Source organism: Rhinoraja longicauda, chromosome 23 (genome assembly GCF_053455715.1).
Source record: "Rhinoraja longicauda isolate Sanriku21f chromosome 23, sRhiLon1.1, whole genome shotgun sequence".
Lineage (NCBI taxonomy): Eukaryota > Metazoa > Chordata > Chondrichthyes > Rajiformes > Arhynchobatidae > Rhinoraja > Rhinoraja longicauda.
In genome coordinates, this window is record NC_135975.1 from 13,810,855 (window position 1) to 13,827,970 (window position 17,116).

General features: G+C 41.4%; 1 protein-coding gene across 3 annotated transcripts in view; it reads left to right on the forward strand.

The window, feature by feature from the left end:
• orc5 (origin recognition complex, subunit 5) overlaps positions 1 to 17,116 on the forward strand; it is a 59,212-nt gene that overhangs the window by 12,584 nt on the left and 29,512 nt on the right. For all 3 annotated transcript variants that reach the window (XR_013548785.1, XM_078419698.1, XM_078419699.1), the window contains exons 8-13: positions 351 to 399; positions 3,074 to 3,164; positions 3,839 to 3,891; positions 5,957 to 6,069; positions 10,143 to 10,190; positions 13,650 to 13,760. Coding sequence is in view for 2 of the 3 variants with exons in the window: in XM_078419698.1 (XP_078275824.1) it covers positions 351 to 399; positions 3,074 to 3,164; positions 3,839 to 3,891; positions 5,957 to 6,069; positions 10,143 to 10,190; positions 13,650 to 13,760 (465 nt within the window). In the remaining variant the exon portion in view is untranslated. The remainder of the gene's footprint in view (positions 1 to 350; positions 400 to 3,073; positions 3,165 to 3,838; positions 3,892 to 5,956; positions 6,070 to 10,142; positions 10,191 to 13,649; positions 13,761 to 17,116) is intronic.

Here is a 17,116-nt window from a genome sequence, read left to right on the forward strand (position 1 = left end):
GCCGGAGACACTGGTTCGATCCCTACTACGGGTGCTGTCTGTACGGAGTTTGTACGTTCCCTTGACCGCATGGGTTTTCTCCGAGATCTTCGGTTTCCTCCCACACTCCAAAGACGTACAGGTATGTAGATTAATTGACTTGGTGTATGTGTAAGGTGGGCAAAGATTGTAATCAGTTCATAATTTTTGGACATCTGAGCATGTACAGAAATTGGAACATTGCAGTTATGCAGGAATCATTGAGAAAGATGTCAGAGGCTGCTAATGAAATATTCTGATGAATTTTTAGTAGTGAAATTAACGAAATTAATATACCTTAAACTGACGTGCATGTTTGTGTTTTATTTCAGGCTGCAATAAATTTTCCTAAGTTCTGTGAACCTGTTCAAAAAGGGGATGGTAAGCCACATAGATGTTAGTTTTTAAACAGTTGCAATGAGAAACTGAAAGTAACTTAGAATCTCTTGAAATAGTTTACTTTTTTAAAAAAAGTATTCATTGTTAAATGACCTCCAGAAAATGCAACTTCTTCATAAATAAGAGGGCATGTTAGATTCCAAATAGTTAACTTTTATTTTTTATCTGTAATTAGCCAACAAAAGTACAGTTTGATTAATGCACCAACTAGTTCATACTATAGATGTTTTATCTATGGTAAATTTTCCAATACAAAAATTGAATTTTAAATTACAAACAAAATGGGATGGCTGAATTTTGCAGAATATAACCTACCAAGTCTATTCCCTACTCCCGGTCCGTACCAGATTGAAATCTCAGCAGTTATTTGCTTTTTAAATGACTCCATGATTCCTGTACTTGTATGTTTTATTGTACTCTGTACTTGCAAGTGCATTTAAATTATGATCTCTTCATCTTAATTTTTTATTTTGAGAACTATAACACTACTTATGATCGAGATTAAACTTTGAAGCTTTTCTAATCTTTCCCACCAGTTGATTTCTTAATGTCAGAAATCTTTACAGGCTCTCAAGGAATTTAATGTCTTCTTGTGTCCTGATTTGTAACTTGGTATTGTGACAGTGCCCTCTCCCATGGCTGTCGCGCTGATCCCTTTAACTGGCAGACAGGCCACGAGAGGCCAATCCTCGTTATTATTGGTAACAGCTTGGTCCAATTAGCTGGTATTGGGTGGCCACTTGAATCTTGTTAGCTTACTCCCCATAAACCGAGAGATAAACAGAATGAGAGAAGAAGAAAGGAGGGGAAAGTGGAGCACCTCCCAGTTAGCTGTGTTCCCCAGTCGCAGCTTTGAGGAAGTCTGAGCCACAGGGACAAACCCGAGACCACCCGCGCCATCGTGTGATCAAGACGACTGGAAAGATGAGGACCCACAATCCTGTTTATATCAACGGGACGATGGTGGAGAGAGCTATAAACTTCAAATTCCTGGGTGTCAATAACCTTTCTATAAATAGCAGAATATACTCATGATAGGCCTGACATTTAGTCCAAGAACTACAGACTGTTGGAAATAATAGTCATTTTTCACACATGAATGTAGCTCGACGCGTTTGCGCATTTGGCATGTATACCTTTTTATTTGCTGATAAGTTGCATTACGCGCCATATTACGAATTTTGATATAAAATTCTGAATTTTGGACATAAAAATTATAAATTTGTAAAATCAAATGTAAAAGGAGGTCTGACTTGTGGGTATGCACACTGAACTTTTTTTCTCGTTTATCATATTGTTTACAGTGTACTATGTTTACATATTCTGTTGTGCTGCAGCAAGTAAGAATTTCATTATTCTATCTGGGACACATGACAATAAAACACTCTTGACTGCCGGGAAATAAGCTCTGGACAGCCTCCTCTACCTGAGGCTAAGACTGAGTGGCCGGCGTAAGCCTGAGATGCCAGAACCTCTTCCTGACCACAATGAGACAATGTGTCCACATGCAGAGGCAAAGATTGGCCGTCAGGATAATCCAGAGACCACCAACGTGGCCTCATCAAGCCCAAAGCTGAGCTGCCAGGAAGAAATCTGTACCGTCAGCACCTCCTCTTGAGGCAAGGATGAACTGTTAGAAGAAGTCTGTTGATCGCCACGCCTCCTTCAAAGACCAGGACTAAACTGCTGGGACAAGCCCAAGATCACCAGTGTCATTGCAAATGCCTGCGTGGTCCTAGACTTTCTTGCCACTGTGAATAAATGTTCACCAGTATATTTATTTGTTGTACTTGCATGCTGCATGAAAACAATATAGTTTTGTAGTTGTGCTTTGCCCCTCTGCAACCATCACTTTTGTGTTCTTTTTGCTGCCTTCTCTATTTAAAACTGAAGTGGTTTGCTCAAAGTGGTTATTTTATAAAAATATATTTAATGTAATATCTGCAGTTCATATCTATTTGCTGGCGAAATTGAATGGAGTAAGGAAGACTAAGATTATTAATATTCCAACATTGTATTGAAGTCTAATAGCTATTTTCAATAGTTCATGGAAATGCAGTTTTCCAGAAGTGTGGATTAACCTAATGCAGATGTGAGATTTGAGCTGAATTTATTTTTGGGTCTTCCTCAGAATTTTGTGAGTACAAGTCCACCATCAATTTTCCAACACTCTGGTTCCAGAGCCTTTCTGGCTTATCCATTTTGCCGTCAGAGTTTCAGAGCCCCAGCCGCAAGCAGCAAATTTGACCTGCTGATTGGCTGCAGAAGTCCTGATGAGGTTGAGATCGGCCACCTCACCTAGCCTAGGCGCCACATTTTTTGGGAACTTCCTGGGAAGGGGACTTTTTCTGGATTAAAGGATTGGGGGGGGGGTTTGGTGGACCACCAGTTGCCGGAAAATCAGTGTGAACCTGCATTGAGGGGAAAATACAGTAAATCTCTGCTGTGTTTTGTGAGGAAAATAAAATGAATTTGGGTCAGAGCACTTTCCTGGTGCATAAGAATGTCTTTTGCAAGTCGAAAAGATACCATCAGAGAATGTTCTTGCCATTTTAGAGGGGACTGTTACGTACATTGGAGAACTTCTATCAAGGTGTAGAGAGGGAAAAAAGAAAATGCAGATACAATGTTTGCAAATGCTCTTTTTTTTTCCTAGTCAGTGAAGAGGATACTCGTCGGCTGTGGAGAAACATTGAACCACACCTTAAAAAAGCAATGCAAACTGTTTATCTGCGAGAAATATCAAGGTAATAATCTTATGAATAATACAATAAATTTTGCAATACTTGGTGCAAGGTGGCAGTACCTAGGCTTGCAAGTATGTGACTTGAATGTGATGCTTTCTGAACTGGAAGTAGAACTATTACCATCTGAACAAAGCTCACACAGAACTTTAGTAAAGTGTAAGGATAAGTGTAAGTGTAAGTGCCACAACTAATGTTATCTAGGATCTGAATACGATAGTAATGTTTAATTGGTAACTTGACATATCTGACATAGTCAAGAAAGTTTTATTGTCATGTTCCGAAACGGAACAATGAAATTCCTACTTGCAGCAACACAACATAGTACTCTGTAAGCAGAAATGTGTAAAATTGTTCCCGTAGATTGGTGTATTTGTCGTTGATGCATTGATATACAGTATTCTAAAGTTTAAACTTTAATTACAGACATGTTTTTCTTTTCATAAGCACCAACTAAAGTTGTCTTGGATTGCTGATTAATTCAAGACAAAAAAATAATCTGCTCCATAACTTGCCAGTAAAATATAAAATAAATAAGCAGTATTATTTCAGACTCAATTGCACCAGACCAAAATGCTTATTTGCTTAAATTGTTCAGAGTAAAATGTTCAACTTTCATTCTGTTAACTGATAATACAGATAAAGTTAATAAAATTAAATATTATCTCATGCATCAGTTCTCAGTGGGAGAGGCTGCAGCAGGAAGATGAAGATGATAGACACCTGAAAGGTAGTACAATTTTATCTAATTGACCAGAGAAATGTTTGCCTTCTGTTGTTGCTGATCAGATCAATTTTAATAATGTATGAATTGCCAAGAAAGTCCTGTTTGATAATTACAAATATTATTGTGTCTCATTTAGGATTACAGTGATTTTTTAAAAATCCGCTCCCGTACAGATTAATCTATTGTTATCAGTAATATTGACACTCTATAACCATTTCAACAGCCTTTCCACTGGGTTGCTCTCTAGCACTCCAGGTTTTCTTATCTGGTGACTTATTGCATAGGTTCTCTCATCCACCTGCTCCCTTGACTGCCAAGAAGTGCTAAAACACATAATGCCATAAAATATATAGATAATTAATTTAGAATTTACAAATAATGTACATGACTATTTTTCGGGACAAAGGAACAGAAAAGTTTATCCACCTACAGCTGCTGAGAGGATTTAAAGTAACTTTGGATCAAAGGGGGGGAAAAAAGCAATATGGACAAATAAAGCAATAAACCTGAAGATTGGGAAAATTTCAGAGCTTGTCAAAAGACCAATGTATTGATAAAGAAATTGTTGGTGATTTATAAGACTAGAGTAGTAAAACATATATTAATGCAGATTGTAGGAGATTCTATTAACATGTCAAAATAAAAATAATTGAAATCAATGTGGCACCTATTTTAGACTGACAGAAGTAAAATTCTATTGAGAAATAAAATAGCAGAAAAATTAATGATGGTTGTAGAAAATCACCTGGACTAAGTGGAGAATTACAGGTTTAGATCTATCTTCAAAAAAATAATACCTTGTTTAAAAAAAGGTATTGGATTAATTAGTGGGATTGAAAAGATTATGGTCCCCGCAGATTGGGTCCCATTGACGTACAAATTCGAAGGAGAAAATGTTGAATCGGATACACCCTCAGAAAACCTGCCACAAACATCACCCGACAAGCCCTGAAATGGAACCCCCAAGGAAAAAGGAAAAGAGGTCGCCCCAGGAACAGCTGGTGAAGAGGTGTCCAGGCAGAAATGTCTGGGAGTGGGCTCAACCGGGGAGATCTCGAAAGAACCGCCAAACAACCGAGTGACGTGGAGGACATTTGTCAATGGCCTATGCTCCCTAGAGGAGCAAAGGGCTTAAGAAGAAGAAGTTTGGAAGGCAGCAAATGTAACCAAACCACTTAGATAGGACAGAGAGTAAAAACTGGGAGCTAGAGACCAGTTAGACTGATATCCATAGTTTGTAGCTTGAATTTATTATTGTGGAAATGGCAATAGGGGACATAAAATAACATCAAGTCAGGTCAAGTTGAGTTTATTGTCATATGCACGTATAGTAAGGTGCAGGTAAACTGATCTTATGAAAATGAAAATCTTGCTTGCAGCAGCATCAAAGACACAAAGACTCAGATAACACACATAAGCATAAATTACACAAATTCTGCAAGATAGTAGAAAGAAAATGACTGAACAAAAATTGGGCGTTATCCAGATGATAGGGGTCCGGGATGATATACACTGCCTTCTTGAGACAGTGTCTCATGTAAAAACTTCCTATGGTGGTGAAGTGCCCATGATGGAATGGGCTGAATCTACAATCCTCGCGTTTCTGTGTGTGCGAATTGCCGTATCAAGCCATGATGCCACTTACCAGTCTTCAGTGCATCTGTAAACGTTTGTTAGTGTTTGATGATATGCCGAGTAACTTTAAACTTCTAAGAAAGTTGAGGCACTGTCCCAGGACAGGTAATTCAAGATCTTAATGCCAAGGAATTAGAAGTTGATAATTAACTCTTGGTTATTAGATTTTATTTTAAAGTCCAGAAATGTTTTCACCTTCAACACCTCATCAAGAACGGTGTTGTAATGTATTACCTGGAACAAGCATATTTAAAGTGGAGCATAATCAATCTTTTCAAAACTGCAAACAAAATTCATTTTTGATGAATTTCAAATGATGCTTCAGGAATGTGTTTATTGCACACCAGCTGATGCAAATGTAATACTTGGTCCACAAAATATATCTGCTTCAAAGTCTGCAGAACTCATTGTCTTTATTTTTTTTAATGCTTAGGACTTTCTGCTCATGCTCATGTTGAGCTTCCATATTATTCCAAGTTCCTGTTGATTGCTGCTTACCTCTCCTCCTACAATCCTGCTAGAACAGACAAAAGATTTTTCATGAAGGTAATTTATTATTTAAAAATGTTCAATCCCTAATTTTAATTAAATCGCATGGAGTCGGAAAACATACTTCCAGCAGTGGACAATAGAATGTACAGATTTTGAAGGTGTAATTCATGGGTTTTATGAGAGAAATATGATTGAATTATTTTGAAAGATTTTTATTTTTCAGTGAGTTATGCAGTTAGTGCAGTAAGGCAGCACTGACTAGAAAGTCAGCTATAGTGTTATTGAAATTGGTCTAGGCATAAAGAGCCAAAAGATCTGGGCAACTTTGGGAGTTATGCTTTTAAAAAAATTGACATATTTCAGATGAAAGATTTCTTGTCCACTTACGGCAAGCATAAATAGGCTGACAAAATCAAGGCGTACTTTGAAAGGAAATCATTTATGGGCATATTCATATTCCATCACAAATTGCTATCAGTTGTTTAGCAGACGTCTGCAATTATTTTTTTCAAATTATATATTTCCTGCATAAATATATGTTAAATATATATATGCTGGGTGGCGCCATGATGGCAGCCTCGCCTATAGTCTGTTTGTCTTTTTCGTTTTTTTTGTGGTTATTTTTGGTGTGTTTAAAAAGTATGTGTTAATGTTCTCTGGTTTGTTTCATGTGGGGGGTGGGCAGGGGGGTCAGGGGAAACGTTTTTTAAATCTCTTATCTTGCCGGAGATGTGATTGTTTTCTGGATCGTATCTCCGGTTGCTCTGTGGCCTAACATCATGGAGCTGGAGGCCTTGCTCGGGACTGACTTTGAAGCCCGCCACAGGGCATGGACCTACCATCGCAGACAATTCTTTGCCTGCGGACATTAACATCAAGGAGCTCGCAGTCTCGGGTAGAGACCGATGTCGGGAAGCTCCAAAAGCCGCACGAGGTTTGACTAGCCCCAACCCGGGGTAGATCGCTCGGCGCGGGGGAGCTGAGATTCCCCCCCCCCCCGATGCAGGAGCTTGATTGCCTGGACGAGGAAGGCCCGCTGCCGGCTGTGGGAGTAAGATCGTCCCGTCAACGGACGGTTCAAGGCCCCCGACCACTGGAGGACAAAGAAGGGAAGAGATTGAACTTTTTTTCGCCTTCCATCACAGTGAGGAATGCGGAGGAGTCACTGTGGTGGATGTTCATGTTAAAATGTATTTGTGTGTTCTGTTGCTTTTTATTGGTATGACTATGGCAAATGAAATTCCTCGTATGTTGCAAAACATACTGGCTAATAAAGTATGATTATGATTATGATTAAATGTCTGAATTTAATGTACCATTTTCTAATTGGTGTGACGTTTTGAGTGCGCATGATTTTACTGTTTCATCAAATTGTACTGTTTATGGGATCTAAAATAAATTATAAATTATATTGGGCCAAACATTGTTGCCTTGTGATTGGAGATTTGCTCTGTTACCTGACATTATTAAACAATAATTAGATCTATTTTATGTTAAAGTACATTATACTTCATTGCTTTAAGTGCCAGTCTTAATTTTTTTGTTTGATGTGAAATCGTAACAAAAAATACTCAGAAAAACTGCTTGAATCCTTTATATATTTAAAAAAAAGAGTGGTATATTTTAAGGCTATGTTTGAGCAGTCTGAAGAAGGGTCTCGACCTGAAACGTCATCCATTCCTTCTGGCCACAGATGCTGCCTGTCCCTCTGAGTTACTCCAGTGTTTTGTGTCTACCTTCGATTTAAACCAGCATCTGCAGTTCTTTCCTACACATTAAGGCTATGTTTCTCAGGTTTCTAATATTTGTGAATAGAAATTATGATGTACCCAATTTATTCACTTTGAATAGACAGCTGATGGAATTAAAATGAAGTATGAGGAATTATTTGGAAGTTATTTCCAGGGGAGTGAAATTTCAGGCATAAAATGAATGGCTAATTTTGAAAGGAATTTACTTCCCATTTCAGGATTGTACAGATGCATGTTGAGTTATAATTGAAAGGTTCATTCCTTCCACTTTTAAATCCAGTAGAACTGTTTGGAACTGCAAATCATTATCTGAAGATATTTGAAACTCTCAAACAAATACAGGAATACAGAGCTTTATTTGTCATTCGGTACTGAGGTACCGAACGAAATTACATTGCAGTCACACACAAAAAAAAAAAGAACACAAGACACATGACACCAACACAAACATCCATCACATGACTCCAAACACCCCCTCACTGTGATGGAGGCAACAAAACTTCCACTCTCTTCCCCACGGACAGACAGCTCGTCCCCGACCGACCCGCACAGTCCCCGCAAGGGGATGGAAGTCCCCGCGGCCGAGCCGCACCGGGCGCTGAAAAATCCGGCGGCCGAGCCGGGCGATTGAAGGCCCCGCGGCCGAGCCGTACCGGGTGCTGAAAAGTCCCGCGGCCGATGGAAGGCCCCGCGGCCGTACCGTGCGCTGCTAAGTCCCGCGGCCAAGCCGCACCGGGCGATGTTAGGTCCCGCGGCCGAGCCGCGCCGGGCGATGGAAGGCCCCGCGGCCGAGCCGCACCTGCCGCTGAACCGTCCCGCGGCCGCGCCGGGCGATGTTAGGTTCCGCGGCCGGGCCGCACCAGCGATTTAAAGTCCCGCGGCCTAGCCGCACCGGGCGATGTTAGGTCCCGCGGTCGAGCCGCACCAGCGATGTAAAGTCCCGTGGCCGAGCCGCACCAGCGGTGTAAAGTCCAGCGGCCGAGCCGCACCGGGCGATGGAAGGCCCCGCGGGCGATGGAAGGCCCGCGGCCGAGCCGCGCCCCGCGCTGTGAGGAAGAGACCTAAAAAGGAAAGGTTTCCCCCACCACCCCACACATACACAGCCAAAAAACAAAAACAAAAACCATCCCAACACCGACACACAACAAAAAAAAGGAAAAAAGACGAACGGACTGCCAGCGAGCCGCAGCCGTTAGGCGCCGCCACACGTGACTACAATGGTACTCAGTAAAGGAGGAAGTCTGAGTCCCATGGCTGTCCTAATCTTAATCTGCCAATCAGTTTATTTTATGTTACTGGCTATCTGGCGAACTATGCAAGAAAGGATATTGAAATTGGTTGGGGCATTGAATGCTTACTTTGTAATTTGCATATATTTAAAGTTGCTCTTGGGAAATGCCAGTAAAGCATTCCCTGCTAAAGCTTGCATTTTAATAAACTCTTCAACAAAGTAGGTTGAGTCATTCCAGCCTGGAAGAGCCTGGATTTTTATCTTAATTCTGCATCCTTCGTTTGGAGTGCGTATTTTATGTTCCAGCTGGGGAATATATCATGCAGAATTATTATTTTGTATGTCTTTTGTACAAAACACATGTATTGTTAATAGCTTATTCAGATTATTGTCCCTATTATTTGAAAGGGTGTTAATTTCAGCAAATTATTTTATTAATGCAGAGTTGTAAAAATGTTTATTTTGCTAAAACAAAATCAAACAAACCTGTTCATAAAATCAAAAATATCAGATACAAGGGAATATTGTATTGTAATGAAAGAAATAACCTGGGACACTTATGATATGAGCAAACACAGCAGCCAAAATATGCATGCTATGGTTATTTTACTTAATTTTACTGAGTACCATTGTATTGATGGTTAGTTATAATTTGAGAAGTGAAATTCAGGGAACAGAGCAAATCTCCAATCCCAAGGCAACAATGTTTGGCCCAATATAATTTACAATTTATTTTAGATTCCATAAACAATACAATTTGATAAAACAGTAAAATCATGTGCACTCAAAACATCACACCAATTAGAAAATGGTACATTAAATTCAGACATTTAATCATAATCATACTTTATTAGCCAGTATGTTTTGTAACATATGAGTAATTTCATTTGCCATACAGTCATATCAATAAATACTTTACACCTACATTGCAATCACATCCAGCTTTCAAGTAGATGTTAAATTAAGAATCATTTTGGAATTACTGCAAAGCAGCCATGATCCCAAATTAATGATTAAATAAAATTGACGTAGAATTTGGAAAAACTGAAAATCCAGTTTTAGCTTTTTATTTTAGATATCTAATCATTTTGAGTACTTTACAGATCAATCTAATACTTAAACTTTTACCTGGTTATATTTTCCAGCATCATGGGAAAATTAAGAAAAGTTCATTTTTGAAGAAGCACGAAAAGGTGAGTTGATATTCACTGTTTTGTTTACTTGTTTGACTGACACTCTGAATGCTCTCTTGGGATTTGCACCCAAAGACACATGCATCCCTTACCATCTCTTTAACAATAAAGTATTCTATTTTCTTTTAAGAAATGTATTTGAGAAATAAAAAAAATCTTGACCTGCTCAATTCCAAAAAAATTCTTGCTCAGTCCCAAAACATTTCTTACCTGCTCAGTCTCATCTTGATAGTTACAGTCAAAAAAACAATTAAAAAACATTGGCGAGGACAAGAAACTGCATTGATTTAATGTTGAGCTTAGGAGCTACAAATTTAAATAACATTTTATTACCTGAACAAATTAAAAGGAATTTTTATGACCAGCAGCCTCGGATCACTGTGTCTGCATGTTAGAAATTGATGTTATTGAGGCCAGTTGCTCATTATAGCCATATTTACTGTGACAAACATCAAACCAGTTTCTATTACCCAATGCACCACTGATGGATTCAGGAATAATGAAAACCTCGCAGCAGGATGATGAGTGTATTATGATGGATTAGACTTTGTTTGCCACTGGTGAAAGAAGTGACCAGATAGAATTATATGGTCAGCTCAACACCGACAAGACGAAGGAGTTAGTGGTGGACTTTAGGAGGAGAGGAACACCCCTGTCACCTGTCTCCATCAATGGTGTGGATGTGCAGTTTACCAAGGAGTACAAATACCGTGGAGTGTACCTGGACAGTAAACTGGACTGTTTACTGAGGCCCTGTACAAGAAGGGGCAGAATCGGCTGTACTTTTTGAGAAGGGTCCGCTCCTTCAACGTCTGCAGCAAGATGCTGCAGATGTTCTACCAATTGATGGTAGCCAGTGCCATCTTCTTTGTCGTGTGCTGGGCGAAGGCTGTGGATGCCAACAGGATGAACAAACTCTTCAGGAAGACTGGCTCTGTCCTGGGGGCGGAGTTGGATTCATGGGGAGTGGTCTTGGACAATACAACTCACCCCTTCCATGACACACGTCAACCTGAGGAGACTGGTTCCACCAAGATGCAGGACAGAAGGTCACAGGAGATCCTTCTTCCCTTTGGCTATCAAACTGTATAGCTCCTCCTCCTTTTGTCGTGGAATAGACTGACTCTCCTTCCTTCCCCACCCCCCCACCCCTAATTCTTTTCACATACCCATAATTTTCCACTCGTCGCATTCATTTCATGTTTCATGTATCTTGTGTTTTATGACTGTTGGCAGATCAATTTCCCACTTGGGATAAATAAAGTTGTATCGTTATCAGCAACAAATGTTATCTAGTTTACACCCATGTTCATACATGGGGGTGCAGCCAAAAGTAAATATTTTGCAATCTGTAAATTCAAATATGTTACTAAATAATACCCACCACTACCATCAACGAAAATGTTGTAGTAGGAAATTCATAGCTGCATTCAGGAATGGCAGTTAAAACAGCTAATGAACTGATATTGGCAGAAATCACTGGGCCTGTGAATGATGCTGATCTTTCAATCTACGCTTGTTAATTAGAATGATTAGAATGAAGCTTAAAATAGTGTGAAAAAGAACACTATTAACTCCACGGGTGCCGTGATGTAGTTTCCATTTTATTGAACAATTTTTTTTTGCATTACATTCTGATCATTTAAATAGCTGGAGCCACCAACATTATTATAATTTGCGACAAACCAAAACAATAGGTATAACAGGTATAACAGAGCTTTATTTGTCGTTCGGTACCGAAGTACCGAACGAAACTACATAGCAGTCATAGAAAAAAAAAGAACACAAGACACATAACCCCAACACAAACGTCCATCACAGTGACTCCAAACACCCCCTCACTGTGATGGAGGCAACAAAACTTCCACTCTCTTCCCCACGCCCACGGACAGACAGCTCGTCCCCGACCGACCCGCACAGTCCCCGCACCGGGCGCTGAAACGTCTCGCGGCCGAACCGGGCGATGAAAGGCCCGCGACCAAGCCTTGCGCAGCTAAGTCCCGTGGTCGAGCCGCACCGGGCGATGTCAAGTCCGCAGCCGAGCTGCACCGGGCGATGTTAAGCCCCGCAGCCGAGCTGCACCGGGCACTGTTAAGTCCAGCGGCCAAGCCGCACCGGGATGTAAAGTCCAGCGGCCAAGCCGCACCGGGATGTAAAGTCCAGCGGCCAAGCCGCACCGGGATGTTAAGTCCAGCGGCCAAGCCGCACCGGGATGTAAAGTCCAGCGGCCAAGCCGCACCGGGATGTAAAGTCCAGCGGCCAAGCCGTACCGGGATGTAAAGTCCAGCGGCCAAGCCGCACCGGGATGTAAAGTCCAGCGGCCAAGCCGCACCGGGATGTTAAGTCCAGCGGCCAAGCCGCACCGGGATGTTAAGTCCAGCGGCCAAGCCGCACCGGGCGATGTTAGGCCCCGCAGCCGAGCCGCACCCCGCGCCGTGAGGAAGAGAAAAGTTCCCCCCCCCCCCCCCACACCCACCCACCCACACCACCACCCCCTCCCACACATACACAACCAAAAAAAATATATAAAAACCATCCCAACACCGACACAAAAAAAAAGGGAAAAAAAAGACGGACAGACTGCTAGTCAGACGCTGCCGTTAGGCGCCGCCATGGTTTTAATGGTATGCTTGGTTAATTCAGAACCTTTGGTAAAGAGGTATTTATGACATGATGCTGACTTTCCTTCAGGTGTATTTGGAGATCCCCTGTACAATCCATTCTAAGCCACCTCCTTTGTGACCTTTATTCCCGACAGTGAAATTCCTTTTCTCCTGTAACTGATACATGTGCAGAGTAAATTATTGAATCTCCTTTGGGAGTGCTCCTTTTCAATAGGCAGGATCAAAATTGCCAAATTTCGACTGCAGTTTAGGACTCCCTAGTGGAGTCGTGGAGTGATACAGTATGGAAACACCCTTCGGCCCAACTTGCCCACACTGGCCAACATGTCTCAGCTACACTAGTTCCACCTGCCTGTGCTTGGCCTATATCCCTCCAAACCTGTCCTATCCATAACATCTGGTGGCTGATGTGAAACTGGAGACAGGCTTAGATATTCAAATCCTTGGATATCATATAATTGAGAAGGTAAATTCGGTGGTGAATACAGGAAAACCTTTTCATCACATTCACTGATTTGTTTTATTGAACTTTTTAGGTGTTTTATAAAACCAAAATGTGAAGAACAGCTATTATTTCACTGCCTTGTAAGGGTATTAATTTTACTCTAGTGGGGAAGATCCATATCAGTCTCCAATGCACAAAATATAAGTTTTAGCCACTATACACGATTGGCATTAATCAACTTTCTAATGGCAAAGTCCTTTGAAAACATGCTGCATTGCAGCTTAAAGGGAAGTACATTCACGGAGAGCTGTTCAATTAATCGACTTGGAAGCACTTGATGTCCTTGGATGTAGCATAACTCAACATTTTAATATGTCTTGTTTCCTACAGACTAGCAATCACCTCCTTGGCCCTAAACCATTCCCACTGGATCGTTTGTTGGCCATTTTCTACAGCATTGTGGACAGCAGAGTAACTCCCAGTGCGAACGTATTTTCTCAGGTGTGTATGGAGTATGCTAGTGTGAAAATGTTGTAGTAGGAAATTAGGAAAATTTAAGCTTTGAAATAAAAATTTAAGCTTTGAAATAAAAATAGAAAATGCTGGTCCTCAGCAGACATCTGTGAATAGATGTTAACATTTCAAGGCAATGATCTTGCACCAGAATGTTTTGACTTTTGGTATTGAAAAGATTGGGCTGTTGGCAACTGAAACTAATTGCAATAGTGTGAAAATACATCAAAAGTGAAATTAAAAGGATGTAATCCTGAAATGGAAACTGTATTGCGATACAAAGATCATTATCTGGCAATGAAACCTTGGATCTGCTATTTACATACTCCACGTTTATGGAATCCATACATGAGGCACACATTGAATGCTCCTTCTCTGAAAACAGTAAATAGAAAGATTGAAACATACCCTTGAAGTTTGCAACATTATTAAACAAATACAGTGGACTGCTCCACTTTTAATATGCTTGGGTGAATATTGATGAAATAATTATTTGTTGTAAATTTCATAATAATGCAGATGTACTTGGGATAGTTGTCTGCTTTTAAGTCTGTCCCTCAGGATGATTTGCTTACACTCCATTTCTCTGTGCCACACTGCCTCTCTTGATGGATGGAGTAAAACGTTTTTTCCAAGGCCAGAAAAGGCCATGTTTATTGACAAATGTCCCTTCCTTGCTTCATTGTACCAAATGAAAGCATGCAGCTTTATTAATTTCACACAGTCCGCATTTATACATTTAAGATGAAAACTGACATGTTTATCTGAGTACTCCCAATTTACTGATTGACTATATCCATCCAGCCTATTAGCTTATGGCATTGAATGTGTAGTGCTGTATTAATATTTCATTTGGGGCTAATTGGAAAAATATGTACTTAACAAGTAGGGGACAAAGATCACCAGACAGTTGAAAAAAAAACTGCATGCCCTTCCTAGAACATTTGTTCCTATGGAAGGTTAACCTTTGTCTTTTTACAACAAAATGGTAAATGTAAAATTACCATAACCGATGCAATTAACTTGTAATGCATGACACTAACTCTTATGCTGCCAGCAACTCCAGGGAAAAGGAATTGCTCATCAATTGCAGATTTTGTTTTAAGATTATCAGCTAAGGTATTAACATTAAAGTGACAATCTGATTATGCAGTACTAAAATAGCACTGAGACGTTAGGATTGCAATCACAATATTTTTGAAATATCATATCGTGTTTTCTACTATTTTAAAAGATCGAATTATTATTGGGACAGACAAAGGAGAGTCAGTAGGCAGACAGACAAAGGAGAGTCGGTAGATGTTGTTTACTTAGATTTTCAGAAAGCCTTTGTTAAGGTGCGACATGTTAGGCTGCTAAGGAAGATGAGAGCCCACAGTATCAAAGGGCAATTATGAGCATGGATAGCAGGTTGGCTGGATGGCAGAAGACAAAGAGTGGCAATAAAGGGAGCTTTTTCTGGTTGGCTGCCAGTCACTAGTGGAGTTCCGCAATGGTCGGTGCAGGGGCCGCTACTCTTCAGGTTGTATATTAATGATTTGGATGAGGGGATTGAAGACTGGCAAAGTTTACGGATGATAAAAAAAATAGGTGGAGGGGCAGGTAGTATCGAGAAAGCAGGGACTCTGCAGAACTTGGGCAGGTTGGGAGAGTAGGCAGAGAAGTGGCAGACGGAATAGAGCGTAGCAAAGTGTGGAGTCGTGCAGTTTGGTAGTAGGAATAAAGGCGTAGAATATTTTCTAAAAGGGGTGAGAATCCAGAAATCGGAGGTGCAAAGGGACTTGAGAGTGCTGGTGCAGGATTCCCAAAAAGTTAATCTGCAAGTTGAATCAGTAGTAAAGAAAGCAAATTCACCCCTCCCAACCCGTCCGAATTTGGCGGAAAGTTTCCGCTTTCTTATTTCATTTCCGCCGTTCCGATTTCGCCTCACATTTTTCCGCAAAACAGTCGGTAATTGCAATTTGTCAATTTGGCCGCTAGAAGTCGCTAGGGGTTCCGTGAGAACCGCCCCCCCGCCCTGGAAGTCTCCCCAAAAATGTGGCACCCAGGTTGGGCAAGGCAGCTAATCTGGACCTCATCAGGACTTCCATGGCCGATCGTTGGGTTTAATTTACAACCTGCAGCCGGGGCTCTGGAACTCCAGCCCAGCAGGAGCCAGCACATCTATTCCCATCGCCGTCTTCCTTGGCCGGCTGGATAAACCAACAAAGCTCTGGAAACAAGAGTGCCAGAAAATCAGTGGTGGAAGTGTAATGAGTAAATATTAAATTTAAGTGCAAGATTATATAACTATATTAATTAATTAAGACTGGGTTAAAATATAAAACACAGCAGAAAAGCCAATTACCACTTTTTTGGGCTGATTATCAATGAATGTGCAAATTTACTTCAACAAGTACTTCCGTTTGCTTAATCGAGTCGCATATATCAACACTGTCTTCAGAATTTATATATAGTATAAGAAAATAACTGCAGATGCTGGTACAAATCGAAGGTATTTATTCACAAAATGCTGGAGTAACTCAGCAGGTCAGGCAGCATCTCGGGAGAGAAGGAATGGGTGACGTTTCGGGTCGAGACCCTTCTTCAGACGGATGTTAGGGGGGCGGGACAAAGGAAGGATATAGGTGGAGACAGGAAGATAGAGGGAGATCTGGGAAGGAGGAGGGGAAGAGAGGGACAGAGGAACTATCTAAAGTTGGAGAAGTCGATGTTCATACCACTGGGCTGCAAGCTGCCCAGGCGAAATATGAGGTGCTGTTCCTCCAATTTCCGGTGGGCCTCACTATGGCACTGGAGGAGGCCCATGACAGAAAGGTCAGACTGGAAATGGGAGGGGGAGTTGAAGTGCTTGGCCACCGGGAGATCAGTTTGGTCAATGCGAACCGAGCGCAGGTGTTGAGCGAAGCGATTGCCGAGCCTGTGCTTGGTTTTGCCGATGTAAGTAAGTTGACATCTAGAGCAGCGGATGCAATAGATGAGGTTGGAGGAGGTGCAGGTGAACCTTTGTCTCACCTGGAAAGACTGTTTGGGTCCCTGGATGGAGTTGAGAGGGGAGGTAAAGGGACAGGTGTTGCATCTCGTGCGGTTGCAGGGGAAAGTGCCCGGGGATGGGGTGGTTTGGGTAGGAAGAGACGAGTGGACCAGGAGTTACGGAGGAAAAGGTCTCTGCGGAACGCAGAGAGGGGAGGGGATGGGAAGATATGGCCAGTGGTGGGGTCCCGTTGTAGGTGACGGAAATGTTGGCGGATGATTTGTTGGATCCGCTGGCTGGTGGGGTGGAAGGTGAGAACGAGGGGGATTCTGTCCTTGTTGCGAGTGGGGGGAGGGAGAGCAAGAGCGGA